We start from the raw sequence: 21,624 nt of genomic DNA on the forward strand, positions 1-21,624 counted from the left end.
TACATTTGCCAGGGAGAGCAGCCAGGAGCCCAGTCTCATCTGAAAATTGGCCTTGCTGCCAGGGCAGCACTGTACCAGGAGAGGCGGCCTACATTTTATGTTTAGGTCTCCGAAACAATGAGTCAGAGGCTACAACTGACACATCCGCAAGCGCCGTCTACATTAGATATCAGGGGGATTCACTTTACACATGATGTCAGCACTAGAAGCAAATTGCCAGATTGAGTGGTGAGTGAAGATTCACAGTGAAACTTCGAAAGGAACTGTACTTAATCCTTAGTTTGATATCACTGCCTACAGAAGGAAGGTGGGACTTGGGATTATCCCTCACAATTTCTCTGATTTCCAAGAAACTGTTTTTACTCCTCTGAGGGGTACTGGGAGGGAATTTCCCAGATTTTATTCCACTGAACGTGATGTACTTCTCACCTCTCCCAAGCCACTTTCTGAGTCACAGGGAAACATTGAAAGTTGAGACACTTTTTTGTGCAACAACCTGGGCTGGATTCTCCATTATTGGGACTATGTCCCCACGCCGGCGTCAAAACGGTGGAGTTCTACCCCCGAAAATCCTGGAATGAATTCTTAGCCCTGCAGGGGGCAAGCAGGGACCCAGAATGAATCTCGCAGCTTTTGCTGCAGATATGGGCTCCCGCACTCCCGGGTCAGAGGCCGCGCATGCGCACGGCGGTGGCTTCCAGCGGCCGTGCCGTGCTCCATGGCAGACTCGGATCGCGGAGGTAGACCCACAAAGGAGACCCCCCCCCCCCTCCGCGATCGGCCGCGCGCCCGACCCTCAAACCCCGCACAAGCATTTGCCAGCCGCCTGTAATGCCCCCCCCCCCCCACCGGCCTCCGATTGTCCCGCCCCCAACCAGGGCGGCCGTGGACTGAGTCCGCAGCCGCCGCGCGAGCCTCCCGACCGGCAGTAGCTGGTTAGTTCCACGCCGTCGGGAACTCGGGCGGTCAGGGGCAGTGAATGTCGGAGGGGGGCCTCTGGCAATGACCCCCGACGGCACGGCGTACTCCCCGGTGACACCGATTTTCAGTGCCCGGAGAGTCGGCAAACTGGCACCGTGCCCAATTACAACGTCAAATTGGATTGTCCGCCCTGCGCCGGCCGCCATTTGAGCGCGAGGATGTGGAGAATCCAGCCCACGCGCCCTTAATGTAATAAAACATTCCAAGGAACATTGTAATTGAAAAGTAGGCACCAAGCCACATAAAGGAAGTGGCTGAGGGAGGAAGGAGGGTCGCATATGAGGGATTGAATTAGCCAGTGAGGAAGGTGTGAATACCTGACAGAGGGAGGGAATGAATCATCTGATGAACTGATCCTAGCTCTTGTAAATGCAAATTTATACTCGTCTGTGTCTTTCAGCCGAATATTTTGCCTTAAGTCTCCTGGAGCTGAATCTTATGCTTTTTATATAGTGTTTAAAAAGAATCTTTGAATATAAAGTCCACAAACTCGCTGCTGGTGTGAGTGCAGCTCCTGATGTCAAAATGTACAAGTTCACTTGTATAAACCCCTTTGGCTGTTCCTTCTCAGGGGAGGTTAGTGCCTCTCGAAAAATGTATCGCGAGCTGGAAGCGTGTGATTGACATTTGCATTCCTCTACCTCTAGTTAATACAGAAACGGAGTCAGCAGTGGTGAATGTCACATATGGAACCAAGGACCAAGCCAGACAGTAAGTACCCTAGAACGACTCGACACAGAAAGAGGCCATTTGGCCCATCATGCCCTCTGCTGGCCTTTTTGAAAGAGCTATCTAATTAATCCCACTCCTCTTCCCCAGAACTCTGCAATATTTTCCATTTCAAGTAGATATCCCATTCCCTAAGGCAGCAGGGTGATGCAGTGGTTAACACATGTATGCACGATGCAGGATAGTGGTGCAGTGGTTAACACATGTATGCACGATGCAGGACAGTGATGCAGTGGTTAACACATGTATGCACGATGCAAGATAGTGGTGCAGTGGTTAACACATGTATGCACGATGCAGGACAGTGATGCAGTGGTTAACACATGTATGCACGATGCAGGATAGTGGTGCAGTGGTTAACACATGTATGCACGATGCAGGACAGTGATGCAGTGGTTAACACATGTATGCACGATGCAGGATAGTGGTGCAGTGGTTAACACATGTATGCACGATGCAGGATAGTAATGCAGTGGTTAACACATGTATGCACAATGCAGAACGGTGGGGCAGTGTTTAGCACTGCTGCCTCACAGCGCCGAGGTCCCAGGTTTTGATCCTGGCTCCGGGTCACTGTCCGTGTGGAGGTTGCACATTCTCCCTGTGTCTGTGTGGGTCTCACCCCCACAATCCAAAGATGTGCAGGATAGGTGGATTGGCCACGTTAAATTGCCCCTTAATTAGAAAAAAATATTTAGTAAGGTTAAGGGGGTGAGTTGTTGGGTTACGGGTATAGGGTGGATACGTGGGTTTGAGTAGGGTGATCATTGCTCGGCACAACATCGAGGGCCGAAGGCCTGTTCTGTGCTGTACTGTTCTATGTTCTATGATACTATAAATTTATTTTTTAAAAGTATTTGGAAAGTTACCACTGAATCTGCTTTTTGGCAGTGAATTCCCGAGCAGAATAACTTGGTGCATTTAAAAAACAATCTTCTCGTATCCTCATATCTCCTCATGGCCCCATCCCACCTGGTCCTTTTGCCGATTAGGCTTAATTTAAATTTAATTAAAATTTCAATTGCTGTAAATCCTTTGCTCACCAAACTTTCAGCCGCTGGAAACAGTTTCTCCTTATTTACCCTTTTCATGATTTTGCACGCCACTATTAAATCTCCCCCTCACCGTCCTCCCTCTAAACAGAACAACCCCAGCTTCCGAAGTTTCTGTACATAACTAGAATCGCTCAACCCTGGCGTAATTCTGGTAAATTCCCGCTGCACTCTGTTCCACGGTCTTGACAGCCTTGAAACAACATCTTGGGATCGGATTCAGAATGTTCTATAAATGCACCTCATAATTGACCAGTTTAGCAAATCTCTAATCTGTGGATTCCAAGACCAGCTGGATGGTGAACCCACTGTAGCCTGATCAGCTAACAAAATCTTCCTCCAGTGGAGTTTGTTTCAAGGTGATCCTTCAAAGAGATGTCATGGCTGCACAGAAATTCCATCTTTCAGAGTAACTTAGTTTGATGCGATAGGGTTGCCAATTCTGGTTGGACACGTTCCTGGAGGTGTTGTCACTTGACCTCCTGCCTCTGACCATCCCACCCCCATTGGTTGCTGGCCACATACATCCTCGCATTGTCCTGCCTCCCTACAGCCGACTGGAAATCAAATGGGTACGTAATCACCTAATTGGGTTGTCAGTGAAACGGTCTTTTTCTCCTCCTCCTCCAACCCCCATTAATATTTTAACGTCCAATAAACGACATGTTTTTAAAAAAAGAACAATTTTTAAATACCCCAATGAGTTTTCTGCTCCCAACAATGTTGAAGAAATAACTCTTTGATTTCTGGACACTCCAAGGTAATCCTAGAGGGTTGGTAACCACTAGCCAGGAGGTGACGTTAATTTAGGCAAGTAATTGCCCAGCAGTCACTAGTCTAGAAACTGTGGAGAGTAAAAATCAGTTGATTTTACAAAACTAATAACAGCTCTGGTGGTTATTAGTATGTTAAAAAAGCTAGACTATAATTTGTGGCAGTGAATGTATATAGTAGGAGTTGCGAATTACCACAAGTTGTTGGAATACAGTCACCTCTGTTGTAAACTGCCTGGATCTTATCGGGTGGAGGCAAATGATTACCCCTTGGAGATATTTTGAGTTTGTGCAAAAGAACACAGCGAAATACGAAACTTTCAGCAATAGATAGAAACTTCCACAATACACCAAAAACAGAAACCAATGAATCAACAAGAAAACAAAACCACCAGATTTCAAGTCAGCACATGCCACCCCCTCACCCACCACCCCCACCCACCACCCCCACCCACCCCAAAGGTAGCCCAACATTGGTGGAAAGGCACCCAAATGAGCAGCACAGTCCATCGGAAAAGGACACACCGATGCAGGGCATGGTGGAAGAGAGACAGAACGTGGGGCGGGATTCTCCCCTACCCGGAGGGGCTGGTGGTCCCGGAGCCGAGGAGTGGCATGAACCACTCCGGCGTCGGGCCACCCGGAAGGTGCAGAATCCTCCACACCTTCAGGGGCTAGGCCGTCGCTGGCAGGGCTTGGCACCGTGCCAACTGGCGCCGAAGGGCCTACGCCGGCCAGCGCGAGTTGGCGCATGCGCGGGAGCGCCAGCGTGTGCTGGCGTTACCCCAGCACATGCGCAGGGGGGGGTTCGTCTCTGTGCCGGCCATGGTGGATGTCCACAGCAGCCGGTGCGGAGGGAAAGAGTGCCCCCACGGCACAGGCCCGCCCGCGGATCGCTGGGCCAGGCCACCGTGGGGGCACCCCCTGGGGCCAGATCCCCCTGCGCACTCTTCCCCCCCCCCCCCCCCCCAGGACCCCGGAGGCCGCCCGCCCCTGGTTACCCCTTGGAAGTATTATAGGGCCAATCAACTAATTAGAAGAACTGAAACTAATTAAGGGATAAATTAAAAGTGGCCCGCTCCTACAAAGAACAAACAGAGCACAGCCCAAAAGGAACAAAGAGGAACGGAAACTTAAAAACATCAAATCAAAATGTGAAAACTGGGATCGATGAGCCAATCCAACAGCTCTGGTGCCAACCGAACACCGAAGGCCTTATGTCTGCCCGTGGACACCGCAAGCTGGGGCATCCGGCCACAAATAAAACCGCGGAAGAGGGGCAGACAGTCCGGTCGGACGTTCCCCTCTGTCGCCCGCTGCCTGGACATGTTTAAGGCAGGTTTGGTTACCCCTTGGATCTTGAGGAATATGAGCTCCCCCGATAAGGCTCGGGACAATCGTTAACCTTACAGCTGTAGAAAATAGAGCCGGCCGGCATGGTCGTGGCTAGAGAGAGAGAGCCTGTGGTGAACTATTGGTGCTGTCTGAATGTTGTTGTAAATAAAAGTTAATTTCTGTTTGACAAAACAAACTCATGTGGGTGCTTCATGGCCTTCACCAAAACTCTTATCAATAGTCTCACCAAAATCGGAGCTTCCCCTCAATCTCCCTGTGAATTTCCAGAAATTGTTATATTTAGGTTGTTACATAGAATTGATACAAAGTTAGGGCTGGCACTGAATGGCTTGAGGAAGCTTTTAATGTGAATTCAATATTCATGCAATACCTTTCTGGCCTCGTAAGGGAATAATCGAACAGTGGAGTTTAATTTTTGCAGGTAGTAGTTGTTTCTAAAGTTTTTAGTTGTTCTTTCTTTCTGCTCTTTGCCCCCTTGATTTCTTCTTTTTTTAAAAATTTAGAGTGCCCAATTCATTTTTTCCAATAAAGGGACAATTTAGCGTGGCCAATCCACCTCGCCTGCACATCTTTGGGTTGTGGGGGCAAAACCCACACAAACACGGGGAGAATGTGCAAACTCCACACGAACAGTGACCCAGAGCCGGGATCGAACCTGGGACCTCGGCGCTGTGAGGCAGCAATGCTAACCACTGCGCCACCATGCTGCCCTGCCCTCTCGATTTCTAATCCAATCTTTCTTTCCCACTCTGTACCTAATTTGACTTTAATTCGCTCTTTATCCTTTCGTCTCTCTTTCTTTCTCTATATTTAAATCTCATTGTTTATGGAACTAGACCATTGGTCCCTTCATTGACTGAGCTTGTAGAAGCCTGTGTGGTGTGGTTCTTTGCTCTCTCTCTCAACAATTTGCAACATAATGTTTTTCAAGCTGAAAGATGAGGAAACCAATCTAATAAACCAGACTTCCAATGCAATGCCTCACGTCAGTAAAATCAAAGCATTGATTTCTGAAATTTGTGGACTTAATGATTTGTGCTTCTAAGCAAAGCAAGTTGATGGAGTGGGTCTCCACAGACTGCCCCACCTGGTGGCGGATGGAGGCTAATGTTGGTGGGTTTGCCTTCAGAGAGTTTCAGAGAGATACACACCAAATCATCCAGTACGCAGATCGTCAGAGATTGATTGTACGACTGAGATATCCGACGGAACACCGTGGAAGTCCCGATGCACTGAAATCTGTGGGAATTGCCCAGAAAGTTTCATGTTGCGGTCGACAGTTCCCCTGCTTCCTGGGACTCCCCTGCGAATATCGCTCGAGTCTCGAGACTTTGGGCAGTTCTGATGTACTTACCCTGAATATTTATTCAGGAATTGTTAGACAGATTAAAACCTCTTCTTAACCTCTGCGTAACTGTACAACAGATTCCTCAAGCACTCACACTGAACACCCCCAACCACAACCCCCACCCCTTGACTATCCCCCCCCATCTGACCACTTGTCGACCCCCAATAAACACATGAGGGAGAAAGGAATAGGAGGATTTGCCGATGGGGCAAAACAACGTGAGAGGAGACCCATGTGGAGCATAAACACTAGCACAGAGGATTAGGCCAAATGTTTCTGTGCCATTAATTCTTTGTAACTCTGAACAAAAATAAAAATGGGCCGTTTTGTTCTTGCGTCTCTTTCCCCTCAGAGCAATAACCAAGCTGAATGGCTACCAGATGGAGAGCTACAGCCTGACAGTCACCTACATCCCCGATGAGCAGGCCCTGCAACAAAGCCAGGAGATGGGCCGTAGAGGGTTCAGCGGGAGAGGCCCTCCTCAACAAGGCCCAGCAGCAACAACAAAACAACAGTTCGACATTCCTCTGCGGATCCTGGTCCCAACCCAGTTTGTGGGAGCCATTATTGGAAAAGAAGGAGCCACCATTCGGAATATCACTAAACAAACACAATCCAAGTAAGATTCTCCTGCTATACTTTACGCTAACCAGACTGCTCTATAACACTTTATCATGCAAATGACCACAATCCAATCCTTTACTCTGAACTCCTGCCACTGCCGGTGGGGTGTTGGCGCCCAGTTAATAAACTAATCCCACATCCTAGCCCAAGATGAATCTTGGTTTAGGGCAGGAGGAGTGCACGCAGCCCCTTCGGCCTGCTCCACTAATTGATGATTTGATGGTTGATCTATATGCTAACTCCTGCCGACAATATAATGTGATTAATGTTTGTCCAGCATGGTCACCTTGGGGTGATGATGATGTGGACCAAAATGGGAACGGTCCCCAAACATCATGGATCCTTAATAACTCAATGTGTAACAGCTCCACTCCCCGCATTTCAATGCATACCTAGGTTTAGTCCCTGTGCTGAGTTAAGTGATTGTAGCTAAGGTAGTCTTATGATGGTGTTTTTATTCCTTGGATACAGAGAAGCATTTGCCATGATTTAGCTGCTAACCAATTGATTCCTATTGCAAAGTTTCTAGCCCAGAAATTGGGCAGTACCTTATTTTAAAAAAATATATTTTTATTAGAGTTTTGACATTTCATTGCAAACTTTACATAACAAGACAGGACCAACACACATACATTTCTCCTCTACCTGTCCCGTGTTTACCTTGGGTGCTTTTGTCTTTCTTCCCCCTTCCTTATTTTGTGACTTGTCCTGGGTCTCTCCCCCCCCCCCCCCCCCCCCCCCCCCCTCCCAACTTTATTGATTGCTGATTACGAACAGGTTTTGGAATAAGTTGATGAACAGCTTCCATGTCTTGGGGAAGTCCTCCTCCGATCCTCGCATGGCGTACTTTATTTTCTCCAGCCTGAGAAATTCCGCCAAGTTGGACAGCCAGTCTGCGGCCTTGTGTGATGCTGACAATCGCCAGCCGAGCCGGAGCCTCCAGCGGGTGGTCAGGGAGGCACATGCTCAGGTGTCAGCCCCCCTCCCCATAAAGAACTCTGGCTGCTCTGATACCCTGAAGACCACCACGTGGCTCCACCCTCACTCCCACAATCCTGGGCATGGCCTCAAAGAAGGAAGTAGAGTACCGACAAGTCTCGGGCAGGATCAGAGCTCGTGGGTATAATTGGCCGGGTCTCCCTGGCACCATTCATGCTTGTCTTCCTCCCATCATTCGTGTCGGAGTAGCTTATTTATCTCGCTTATAAATAACATTTATCCTTCGTAGTTGGGAGGTGTTTCCTGGGACTGGATTTCCCAGAGTGCAGTCCACAATGTTGTTAGCTGCCTCAGAGTACCAATCTCCTAGATGGGGCCTCAAAAGGGGCAGATCCCCATTAATGTGTAAAAAAGGGTATAAAGTCTCCTTAAGCAGTAAGTAAAATTCCCTTGTGTTTTTCCCTAAAAAGGCATTTGGTGTATATCAGACCAGGAATGTACAGTCTGCCATTTTGGAACCTTGGGCCATGTGGCATCTGGAAATGTGTGCTGCATGGCCAAATTCTAAACCAGTTTGTCAAAACAGCAGCCAAGGACAGGGATTATGTGGTATTCATTGGCGGTAAGACCCTGTGATCACACAAAGATGGTCATTGACGATAAGACCCTGTGATCACACAAAGATGGTCATTGGCGATAAGACCCTGTGATCACACAAAGATGGTCATTGGCGATAAGACCCTGTGATCACACAAAGATGGTCATTGGTGTCCACAGAATTGTACCTGAGGTCAGGTTGGTGATCACAGGTCTGTTGTAACTTCAGCTGGTCCAACATTACTGAGTCCTCTTAATTAGTATTAAATTATTGTAAGGAAACGGCCTTGTACAGGTTTGTACAAATCAAGTCGCCACAGTCCCAGATGACCATAGGCTGCTTTCCCCTTTGAGATCAGTAAGAAGTCTTACAACACCAGGTTAAAGTCCAACAGGTTTGTTTCAAAACACTAGCTTTCGGAGCACTGCTCCTTCCTCAGGTTCCCCTTTGAGGGGGGAGAGCTGACTGGTGGCGATTTAACCTGAGGATCACCACACCTCAGGCAAGGGGCAAGGTTGAGAAGGTGGGGCCTTCACGAATAACCTTTTGTGTAACATCTGCCACTCTAGCTCTGCATCAGTGTTCTCAAGTTACAGTTTGAGGTTTGTGGTGACTGATGAACTGAGGGGTGTTGGGGCTGGGGAGTAGTGAAGATGCTTCTTGCTCATTTTTAGACACTTAACTGAAAAATGAGACAGATGGTGACCACACAGGTCTTACTCAACAGAAATTCTACAAAGGGATATGGAGCAAAGGCAATGTAAAGTGTACAGATCAACTATGAATTAAATACCACTCGAGAGGCTAAGTGGCCTACTCCTGCTACTATGATTCTCTTACCAACCAATCAGATACTGGAGGCAAGTGTATTAATGTCTGTCTTATCTGATAAAACAATGTTTTTGGTCAGAACTGGTAGGACCATGTAAGGAATGATAGCTTGAGAGAGCAGCAGAGAACATAAGATAGAAAAGGCAGTCACCCAGAAATATGGGAATAACCTATTGATCTCACTTTTATAAGATTCAAGTGTAGTGAGGAGCACGGGTGGAGAGAAGCGAGTTCAAAATGAGGGGACAGGAATTGGAGGGAAATAGAAGGAAGTAGGAGAATAGCGGATGAAGACTGAGGCAGAAAGAAAGTGTAGAGAGAGAGAGAGTAGAGAAAAGAGGGCAGAATGTTAGAGGGGGAAAGAAAAGAATAGGAAATGACAGAAGGATAAGCAATGAAGAGTGTAAAGAGAATTCTAGGAAGAGAGTGAGAGAGAAAACAAAGGTCCGAGGGAAGGTGGGGTGAAGAGAGACAGGGTGTTGATGGGACACGGTTTCTCTGTGTTTCTGCAGGATTGACGTCCATCGAAAGGAGAATGCAGGTGCAGCAGAGAAGCCAATCAGCATTCACTCAACGGCCGAGGGCTGTTCAGCTGCGTGTAAGATGATTCTGGAGATTATGCACCAGGAAGCACAGGCGACCAAAACGTACGTAACTTACCACAGCGACCATCTGGGTAAAGAAGGAACCCCTAACACTGATATACCCCCCCCCCCCCCCCCCCCCACTGCAACACTCGGATATACCCCACACCCGTCACTGTAACACTGATATACCCCGCACCCCTCACTGAAACACTCTGATATACCCCACACCCCTCACTGTAACACTGATATACCCCACACCCCTCACTGTAACACTCTGATATACCCCACACCCCTCACTGTAACACTGATATACCCCACACCCCTCACTGTAACACTCTGATATACCCCACACCCCTCACTGTAACACTGATATACCCCACACCCCTCACTGTAACACTGATATACCCCACACCCCTCACTGTAACACTGATATACCCCACACCCCTCACTGTAACACTGATATACCCCACACACCTCACTGAAACACTCTGATATACCCCACACACCTCACTGTAACACTGATATACCCCACACCCCTCACTGTAACACTGATATACCCCACACCCCTCACTGTAACACTCTGATATACCCCACACCCCTCACTGTAACACTCTGATATACCCCACACCCCTCACTGTAACACTGATATACCCCACACCCCTCACTGTAACACTCTGATATATCCCACCCCCTCACTGTAACACTGATATACCCCACACCCCTCACTGTAACACTCTGATATACCCCTCACTGTAACACTGATATACCCCGCACCCCTCACTGAAACACTCTGATATACCCCACACACCTCACTGTAACACTGATATACCCCACACCCCTCACTGTAACACTCTGATATACCCCACACCCCTCACTGTAACACTGATATACCCCACACCCCTCACTGTAACACTCTGATATACCCCACACACCTCACTGTAACACTGATATACCCCTCACTGTAACACTGATATACCCCACACCCCTCACTGTAACACTCTGATATACCCCACCCCCCTCACTGTAACACTGATATACCCCACACCCCTCACTGTAACACTCTGATATATCCCACACCCCTCACTGTAACCCTGATATACCCCACACCCCTCACTGTAACACTCTGATATACCCCACACCCCTCACTGTAACACTCTGATATACCCCACACCCCTCACTGTAACACTCTGATATACCCCACACCCCTCACTGTAACATTCTGATATACCCCACACCGCTCACTGTAACACTCTGATATACCCCACACCCCTCACTGTAACACTCTGATATACCCCACACCCCTCACTGTAACACTCTGATATACACCACCCCCTCACTGTGACACTCTGATATAGCCCACACCCCTCACTGTAACACTGATATACCCCACACCCCTCACTGTAACACTCTGATATACACCACACCCCTCACTGTAATATTGATATATCCCACACCCCTCACTGTAACACTCTGATATACCCCACACCCCTCACTGTAACACTCTGATATACCCCACACCCCTCACTGAAACACTCTGATATACCCCACACCCCTCACTGAAACACTGATATACCCCACACCCCTCACTGTAACACTCTGATATACCCCACACCCCTCACTGTAACACTGATATACTCCACACCCCTCACTGTAACACTCTGATATACCCCACACCCCTCACTGTAACACTGATATACCCCACACCCCTCACTGTAACACTCTGATATATCCCACACCCCTCACTGTAACCCTGATATACCCCACACCCCTCACTGTAACACTCTGATATACACCACCCCCTCACTGTGACACTCTGATATACCCCACACCCCTCACTGTAACGCTCTGATATACCCCACACCCCTCACTGTAACACTCTGATATATCCCACACCCCTCACTGTGACACTCTGATATACCCCACACCCCTCACTGTAACACTCTGATATATCCTACACCCCTCATTGTAACACTGATATACCCCACACCCCTCACTGTAACACTCTGATATACCCCACACCCCTCACTGTGACACTCTGATATACCCCACACCCCTCACTGTAACACTCTGATATACCCCACACCCCTCACTGTAACACTCTGATATACCCCACGTCCCTCACTGTAACACTGATATACCCCACACCCCTCACTGTGACACTCTGATATACCCCACACCCCTCACTGTAACACTCTGATATACCCCACACCCCTCACTGTAACACTCTGATATACCCCACACCCCTCACTGTAACACTCTGATATACCCCACGTCCCTCACTGTAACACTGATATACCCCACACCCCTCACTGTAACACTCTGATATACCCCACACCCCTCACTGAAACACTCTGATATACCCCACACCCCTCACTGAAACACTGATATACCCCACACCCCTCACTGTAACACTCTGATATACCCCACACCCCTCACTGTAACACTGATATACTCCACACCCCTCACTGTAACACTCTGATATACCCCACACCCCTCACTGTAACACTGATATACCCCACACCCCTCACTGTAACACTCTGATATATCCCACACCCCTCACTGTAACCCTGATATACCCCACACCCCTCACTGTAACACTCTGATATACACCACCCCCTCACTGTGACACTCTGATATACCCCACACCCCTCACTGTAACGCTCTGATATACCCCACACCCCTCACTGTAACACTCTGATATATCCCACACCCCTCACTGTGACACTCTGATATACCCCATACCCCTCACTGTAACACTCTGATATATCCTACACCCCTCATTGTAACACTGATATACCCCACACCCCTCACTGTAACACTCTGATATACCCCACACCCCTCACTGTGACACTCTGATATACCCCACACCCCTCACTGTAACACTCTGATATACCCCACACCCCTCACTGTAACACTCTGATATACCCCACGTCCCTCACTGTAACACTGATATACCCCACACCCCTCACTGTGACACTCTGATATACCCCACACCCCTCACTGTAACACTCTGATATACCCCACACCCCTCACTGTAACACTCTGATATACCCCACACCCCTCACTGTAACACTCTGATATACCCCACGTCCCTCACTGTAACACTGATATACCCCACACCCCTCACTGTAACACTCTGATATACCCCACACCCCTCACTGAAACACTCTGATATACCCCACACCCCTCACTGAAACACTGATATACCCCACACCCCTCACTGTAACACTCTGATATACCCCACACCCCTCACTGTAACACTGATATACTCCACACCCCTCACTGTAACACTCTGATATACCCCACACCCCTCACTGTAACACTGATATACCCCACACCCCTCACTGTAACACTCTGATATATCCCACACCCCTCACTGTAACCCTGATATACCCCACACCCCTCACTGTAACACTCTGATATACACCACCCCCTCACTGTGACACTCTGATATACCCCACACCCCTCACTGTAACGCTCTGATATACCCCACACCCCTCACTGTAACACTCTGATATATCCCACACCCCTCACTGTGACACTCTGATATACCCCATACCCCTCACTGTAACACTCTGATATATCCTACACCCCTCATTGTAACACTGATATACCCCACACCCCTCACTGTAACACTCTGATATACCCCACACCCCTCACTGTGACACTCTGATATACCCCACACCCCTCACTGTAACACTCTGATATACCCCACACCCCTCACTGTAACACTCTGATATACCCCACACCCCTCACTGTAACACTCTGATATACCCCACGTCCCTCACTGTAACACTGATATACCCCACACCCCTCACTGTGACACTCTGATATACCCCATACCCCTCACTGTAACACTCTGATATACCCTACACCCCTCATTGTAACACTGATATACCCCACACCCCTCACTGTAACGCTCTGATATATCCCACACCCCTCACTGTAACACTCTGATATACCCCACACCCCTCACTGTAACACTCTGATATACCCCACACCCCTCACTGTAACACTCTGATATATCCCACACCCCTCACTGTAACACTGATATACCCCACACCCCTACTGTAACACTCTGATATACCCCACACCCCTCACTGTAACCCTGATATATACCACACCCCTCACTGTAACATAGAGAAGAACATAGAGAAAAACAGCACAGAGAACATGCCCTTCGGCCCACGATGTTGTGCCGAACGTTTGTCCTAGGTTTATCGTAGATCATAGAATTTTGGACACTAAGGGCAATTTATCATGGCCAATCCACCCAACCTGCACATCTTTGGACTGTGGGAGGAAACTGGAGCACCCGGAGGAATCCCACGCACACACGGGGAGGATGTGCAGACTCCACACAGACAGTGACCCAAGCCGAAATCGAACCTGGGACCCTGGAGCTGTGAAGTACTCTGATATAACCCACACCCTTCACTGTAACTCTGATATACCACCACACCCCTCACTGTAACACTCTGATATACCCCACACCCCCACTGTAACACTCTGATATACCCCACACCCCTCACTGTAACACTGATATACCCCACACCCCTCACTGTAACACTTGGATATACCCCACACCCCTCACTATAACACTTGGATATACCCCACACCCCCCAGTGTAACACTTGGATATACCCCACACCCCTCACTGTAACACTGATATACCCCACACTCCTGACTGTAACACCGATATATCCCACACACCTCACTGTAACACTGATATTTCCCACACCCCTCACTGTAACACTGATATATCCCACACCCCTCACTGTAACACTGATATACCCCACACACCTCACTGTAACACTGATATATCCCACACCCCTCACTGTAACACTGATATACCCCACACCCCTCACTGTAACACTGATATATCCCACACCCCTCACTGTAACACTGATATACCCCACACCCCTCACTGTAACACTGATATATGCCACACCCCTCACTGTAACACTGATATACCCCACATCCCTCACTGTAACACTCTGATATACCCCACACCCCTCACTGTAACACTGATATATCCCACACCCCTCACTGTAACACTGATATACCCCACACCACTCACTGTCACAGTCTGATATACCCCACACCCCTCACTTTAACACTGATACACCCTTCGCTGTCACACCTGTATTTTAAAAATAGGTTTAGAGGATCCAATTTGTTTTTCCAATTAAGGAGCAATTTAGCGTGGCCAATCCATCTGCCCTGCACATCCTTTTGGATTGTAGGGGTGAGACCCACGCAGATACGGGGAGAATATGCAAACTCCACACAGACAGTGACCCGGGGCTGGGATCAAACCGTGAGGTAGTCGTGTTAATCGATGCGCCACCGTACCATACGTGCTGTTACACTCGTTATCTGAATTCCTTCCTGAATTTCTCTTCTTTAGTTTAACCAAAACATCATCTCCACAGGGCCGAGGAGGTTCCGTTGAAGATTTTGGCGCACAATAACTTTGTCGGCAGGTTGATTGGGAAGGAAGGCCGGAATCTGAAGAAGGTTGAACAGGAGACAGAAACAAAAATCACAATCTCTCCGTAAGTCCAGACCACTGATCCCCTCTTCGACCCTCTCACAGAGACATATCAGGTCAGCAGAAGGTTAAGCTGTTGTCATCCATGAATGGGAAATGAAGAACTGCTTCTTCCTGCAAATTATCCTCATCTTCCCCTCCTTTCCTCTGAAGACTTCCTCATCCTAAGTTGTCCATAGTTAGGGATCAGCCTCTGTTTCAGAGTGTATCATTCTCAGCCCTAAGACACAAGGTGGGGGGGGTTTAGTCATGCTCCAGATATCTCAGTGTAAAATCCAGTCGGTTGCTGTTACCTTTCAGATGAGTTCTTAATCCTGGGCCCCTTGTCTCTCGGGGGTCATAGAAGATCCCTCATGATGAAGAGTAGGGAACTTCTCCCTGCTGACCGGGGCAATATTTATCCAACATCACTAAAAACAGAGGGCGGGATTGTCTCACCCCGGGTCCGAGCCGGAGAAGTGCCGGGGCCGGCGCAAATCGCGCCACGCTTCCCAGACGCCAGTCCGCCGATTCTCCAGAGAGCAGGAGAATCAGCGCCATTGGCGCCGGCGTGGCGTCAGTCGGGGGCCGCATTATGCCCCCCCCCCCCCCCCCTGGCGATCTCGGCCTGGGATGGGCCAAGCGACCATGCAGAAAAAGCCGAGCCCCGCTGACACCATTCACACCTTCTCTTAACCGGCGGGACTTTGGTGCGGATGCATCCGGGGTGGCCTGGTGTGGGGGGGGGGGGGGGGGGGTCCCGACCCCAAGGGGCCTCCGCTGTGGCCTAGCCTGCGATCGGGGCCTACCGATCGGCGGGCCGGCCTCGCGGGCTGGGGGACTCTTTTGTTCCACGCCGGCCCCTGTAGCCCTACAGACATGTGGTGTCGGGGCCGGCGCGGAGAAGGGAGCCACTGCGCATGCGCAAACCCGCGGCGCCCATCTGACGTCGGGATCGGCAGCTGGAGTGGCGGGGGTCGCTCCAGTGCTGGCCCCCTGTAGGGGTCAGAATTTCTGATCCTGAGGCCATGTTGACGCAGTCGAGAAACACGGCGGCGTTTACGATGGCGTCAACACTTAGCCTCAGGATCAGAGAATCCCGCCCAGATTTGGTGGTTATTATTAAATTGTTGTTTGTGGGAGTTTGCTGTGTGAAAACGCCGGGTTACCTTCAACGCTACTAAGTGTTGCCCCCCCCCGCTTCAACAGTATTTCATCGGCTTTGAAGCACTTTGAGATATTCTGGATCCAAGAAAAAGGGCAGAAGAGAAAAAAAGTTTTTTTTAGTAGTTAATGAGTAAGCATGGGGCAGAAAGTGGTCTTGCTGCATTGTTTAAAATCCCCAGTGTTTTGGGTCTACTCCCTGGGCCCAAAGGTGCCTGAATTATATTCATTGTCAATGTTGACATTGGACAATATTCAACCTCCAGAAAAACTACAAAACCTGACATTAGACCCCCTGGAATTTACAGTGCAGAAACTGACCGTTGAACCCAGCTGGCCCAAGCTGTTGTTTCTGCTCCGCACAAACCTCCTTCCACACCTCCTCATCGTACTCCATCAGCGTAGCCTTCAGTTCCTTTCTCCATCGCGCCTTTACCCTGGAATACAGCTGCCTTAGCGTATGGTTCTACCCAGGCTTTTAGGAGTTGGTTGCAACCTAACCAGCCACCATCAACAAAGTGGTTAGGTTTAATTTTAAAACTTAACAATAATATAAATCCAAGAGGATGGATAGCTTTCCTCCCAACTGCCCTCATTGCCCTCCAACCCACCGGGACTCAGAGTCGTTACTGCTAAGGTACGTGATTGGGCCGCACGGGGCAGCAGCTCATTCCAATGATTCCCGAGGCCCGATTTCACATTCCTTCTTATTAATTGCTGGGACATGGGTGCTGCATTTATTACCTGTCCCAAATTGCTTTTGAACTGAGTGGCCAAGGAACAAAGAAAAGTACAGCACAGGAACAGGCCCTTCGGCCCTCCAAGCCCGTGCCGACCATGCTGCCCATCTAAACTACAATCTTCTACACTTCCTGGGTCCGTGTCCCTCTATTCCCATCCTATTCATGTATTTGTCAAGATGCCCCTTAACTGTCACTATCGTTCCTGCTTCCACCACCTCCTCCGGCAGCGAGTTCCAGGCACCCACTATCCTCTGTGTAAAAAAACTTGCCTCGTACATCTACACTAAACCTTGCCCCTCGCACCTTAAACCTATGCCCCCTAGTAATTGACCCCTCTACCCTGGGGAAAAGCCTCTGACTATCCACTCTGTCTATGCCCCTCATAATTTTGTAGGTCGCCCCTCAACCTCCATCGTTCCAGTGAGAACAAACCGAGTTTATTCAACCGCTCCTCATAGCTAATGCCCTCCATACCAGGCAACATCCTGGTAAATCTCTTCTGCACCCTCTCTAAAGCCTCCTCATCCTTCTGGTAGTGTGGCGACCAGAATTGAACACTATACTCCAAGTGTGACCTAACTAAGCTTCTACACAGCTGCAACATGACTTGCCAATTCTTATACTCAATGCCCCAGCCAATGAAGGCAAGCATGCTGTATGCCTTCTTGACTACCTTCTCCACCTGTGTTGCCCCTTTCAGTGACCTGTGGACCTGTACACCTAGATCTCTCTGACTTTCAATACTCTTAAGGGTTCTACCATTCACTGTATATTCCCTACTTGCATTAGACCTTCCAAAATGCATTACCTCAGATTTGTCCGGATTAAACTCCATCTGCCATCTCTCCGCCCAAGTCTCCAAACGATCTAAATCCTGCTGTATCCTCTGACAGTCCTCATCGCTATCCGCAATTCCACCAACCTTTGTGTCGTCTGCAAACTTACTAATCAGACCAGTTACATTTTCCTCTAAATCATTTGTATATACTACGAACAGCAAAGGTCCCAGCACTGATCCCTGCGGAACACCACTAGTCACAGCCCTCCAATTAGAAAAGCACCGTTCCATTGCTACTCTCTGCCTTCTATGACCTAGCCAGTTCTGTTTCCACCTTGCCAGCTCACCCCTGATCCCATGTGACTTCATCTTTTGTACCAGTCTACCATGAGGGACCTTGTTAAAGGCCTTATTGAAGTCCATATAGACAACATCCACTGCCCTACCTGCATCAATCATCTTTGTGACCTCTTCGAAAAACTCTATCAAATTTTTTTTTTAAATGTATTTATTTAAAGTTTTTCAATAAATTTACAAAACCCTCCAAAAAGGGAAATAATACAAAGAAAGAAGGGCAACTTGCCAACAGAACAGAACAACTTAACCCTCTAAACGATAAACAGTTTAGCAAATTAACACCCAATTCAAAACAGGATAGAGCGTGCGCCCCTTACAAAAAGGAAAATAAATCAGCCTCTCCCCCCCCCCCCACGGGTTGCTGCTCCTGTTTTTTATTAAGGTTTTGAAAAAAATTTCATATTAAATAGTAATAATCTTAACACAGCAAATTAGTGAACATTAACATAGTGCAGAAAGAGAATATACATCAGCAATCCACTAGACGTTACCCCCCGCACCTCAGTCCACCCACCCCCTCCCATCAGGGCACTCACCACCACCCAACAATACCAACTCCCAATACTTCCAGCTGCACAGGGGCACCAGACAAGGATGCCCACTGTCCCCGCTGCTGTTCGCACTAGCAATTGAACCGCTAGCAATTGCACTCAGGGCAGCAAAAAATTGGAGGGGGATCCGAAGGGGAGGCAGAGAGCACAGAGTCTCACTCTATGCAGATGATCTGCTCCTCTACATCTCGGACCCACAAAGCAGCATGGATGGAATCATCGCGCTCCTGAAAGAGTTTGGAGCCTTCTCGGGCTACAAACTCAACATGAGCAAAAGCAAGATCTTCCCAGTACACCCGCAAGGGGGGGGGGGGGGGGCAGCACTAAAGGGGCTGCCGTTCAAACAAGCCCGACACAAATTCCGCTACCTGGGGATCCAAATAGCCCATGACTGGAAAGGGATCCACAAATGGAACCTCACCAGCCTGACGGAGGAAGTAAAAAAGGACCTGCAAAGATGGAACACACTCCCACTCTCCCTCACAGGGAGAGGCCAGACGATCAAAATGAACGTACTGCCCAGGTTCCTCTTCCTGTTTAGATCCATTCCGATCTACATCCCCAAGGCCTTTTTCAAAGCGCTGGACAAACTTATCATGGCGTTCGTATGGGGGGGGGGTAAAAATGCTAGGATCCCAAAGAAGGTCCCACAAAAAACAAAATCCAGGGGGGGGCTAGCCCTCCCGAATCTACAATTCTACCACTGGGCGGCAACAGCCGAGCGAGTAAGGGGATGGATCCAGGAGCCAGAAGCCGAGTGGGTGCGTGCGGAGGAGGCCTCCTGCATGGGGACCTCCCTCCGGGCCCTCACCACGGCAGCACTCCCTTCCCCACCCAAAAAACACTCCAGCAGCCCAGTGGTGACAGCCACCCTCCAATCCTAGAACCAACTGCGGCAGCAATTTGGCCTGACCAAAATGTCGGACAAGGCTCCTATCTGCAACAACCATAGGTTCACACCAGCACTGACTGACGCCACCTTCAAAAGGTGGAGGCAGGACGGGGCGAGACTGACAGTCAGGGACCTATACACGGACGACAGGATCGCAACACTGGACGAACTGACAAAGAAATTTCGGCTAGCCGGGGGGAACGAGCTACGATACCCGCAGCTCAAAAACTTCCTACGAAAGGAGACAAGGACGTACCCACAACCGCCACGACAGACACTACTGGAAGACCTACTGGACGCAAGTATCCTAGAGAAAGGGAACTGTAGCGACATGTATGACCGACTGGTAGAAAGGGACGACACCGTACTGGACGCAACAAGAATGAAATGGGAGGACAACCTGGGGATTGAGATAGGGTGGGGACTCTGGAGCGAAGCACTGGAGCGAGGACAGATGTGAACGGTGCCAAAGAGGCCCGGCCAACCACGCCCACATGTTCTGGTCTTGCCCCAGACGTGTGGAGTACTGGACAGCCTTCTTCGAGTCTATGTCCAAAGTGGTGGGGGTGAGGGTGGAGCCATGCCCGATAGTGGCGGTCTTCGGGGTTTCGGACCAGCCAGATCTATTCCTGGGGCGGACGCCCTTGCCTTTGCCTCCCTGATCGCCCGCCGTAGAATCCTGTTTGGCTGGCGGTCAGCAGCACCGCCCAGAGCTGCAGACTGGCTGTCCGACCTCTCGGAATCTCTCCAAATGGAGAAAATTAAATTCGCCATCCGAGGGTCAGACGACGGCTTCCACAGAACGTGGGAGCCATTCATGCAATTGTTCCGGGACCTGTTTGTGGCCGACGTACAAGAGGAAGAATAGTCGGGCGGCCAAGAATCAGGGGAAAATGGACGGGAATCGGGGGAAGGTAGCCGGGGGGGGGGGGGGGGGGGGGGGGGGGGGGGGCTATGGGTTCGTTATGGGGGTTTGATGGCTAGCTAAGGCCCAAAACCAAACTGTAAATAAATGCCGATAAACATGTGCCTCGGCCATATTGGGGAATGTAAAATATGTATGCCGGCTACACAGTTGTTATTATGAAGTTGCTTACCTGTAAATATACATGTTATTTTTTGCGGCTTTTTTCTTTTTTTTTCTCTCTAATAATTTGTAATTTGTTGGATATAAAATATGAAAACTCAATAAAAAACATTTTTAAAAAAAAGTTAGTGAGACACGACCTCCCCTTCACAAAACCACGCTGCCTCTCGCTAATACGTCCATTTGCTTCCAAATGGGAGTAGATCCTGTCTCGAAGAATTCTCTCCAGTAATTTCCCTACCACTGACGTAAGGCTCACCGGCCTGTAGTTCCCTGGATTATCCTTGCTATCTTTCTTAAATAAAGAAACAACATTGGCTATTCTCCAGTCCTCCGGGACATCACCTGAAGACAGTGAGGATCCAAAGATTTTTGTCAAGGCCTCAGCAATGTCCTCTCTAGCCTCCTTCAGTATTCTGGGGTAGATCCCATCAGGCCCTGGGGACAGAGGGACAGTTACGAGTTAACCACATTGCTGTGGGTCTGGAGTCACATGGAGGCCAGACTGGGTAAGGACGGCAGATTTCCCTCCCTGAAGGACGTGAGTGAACCAGATGGGTTTTCATGATAACCAATAATGGTTTCATGGTCATGATTAGACTTCGAATTCCAGATATTTTTTATTGAATTTAAATTCACCATCTGCTGTGTTTGGATTTGAATCCTGGTTCCCAGAGCATTACTCTGGATCTCTGGATTAC

The 21,624-nt window shown here is 49.1% G+C and overlaps 1 protein-coding gene across 1 annotated transcript in view; it reads left to right on the forward strand.

Annotated features, from left to right (window-relative positions):
* The window catches only part of LOC119954542 (insulin-like growth factor 2 mRNA-binding protein 3), a 207,421-nt gene that overhangs the window by 170,269 nt on the left and 15,528 nt on the right, over positions 1 to 21,624 (forward strand). The window contains exons 5-8 of the mRNA XM_038779855.1: positions 1,629 to 1,692; positions 6,592 to 6,858; positions 9,744 to 9,878; positions 15,254 to 15,376. Of these exons, the coding sequence (XP_038635783.1) occupies positions 1,629 to 1,692; positions 6,592 to 6,858; positions 9,744 to 9,878; positions 15,254 to 15,376 (589 nt within the window). The remainder of the gene's footprint in view (positions 1 to 1,628; positions 1,693 to 6,591; positions 6,859 to 9,743; positions 9,879 to 15,253; positions 15,377 to 21,624) is intronic.

The sequence above is a fragment of the Scyliorhinus canicula genome, chromosome 19 (assembly GCF_902713615.1).
Source record: "Scyliorhinus canicula chromosome 19, sScyCan1.1, whole genome shotgun sequence".
In the NCBI taxonomy this organism is placed as follows: domain Eukaryota; kingdom Metazoa; phylum Chordata; class Chondrichthyes; order Carcharhiniformes; family Scyliorhinidae; genus Scyliorhinus; species Scyliorhinus canicula.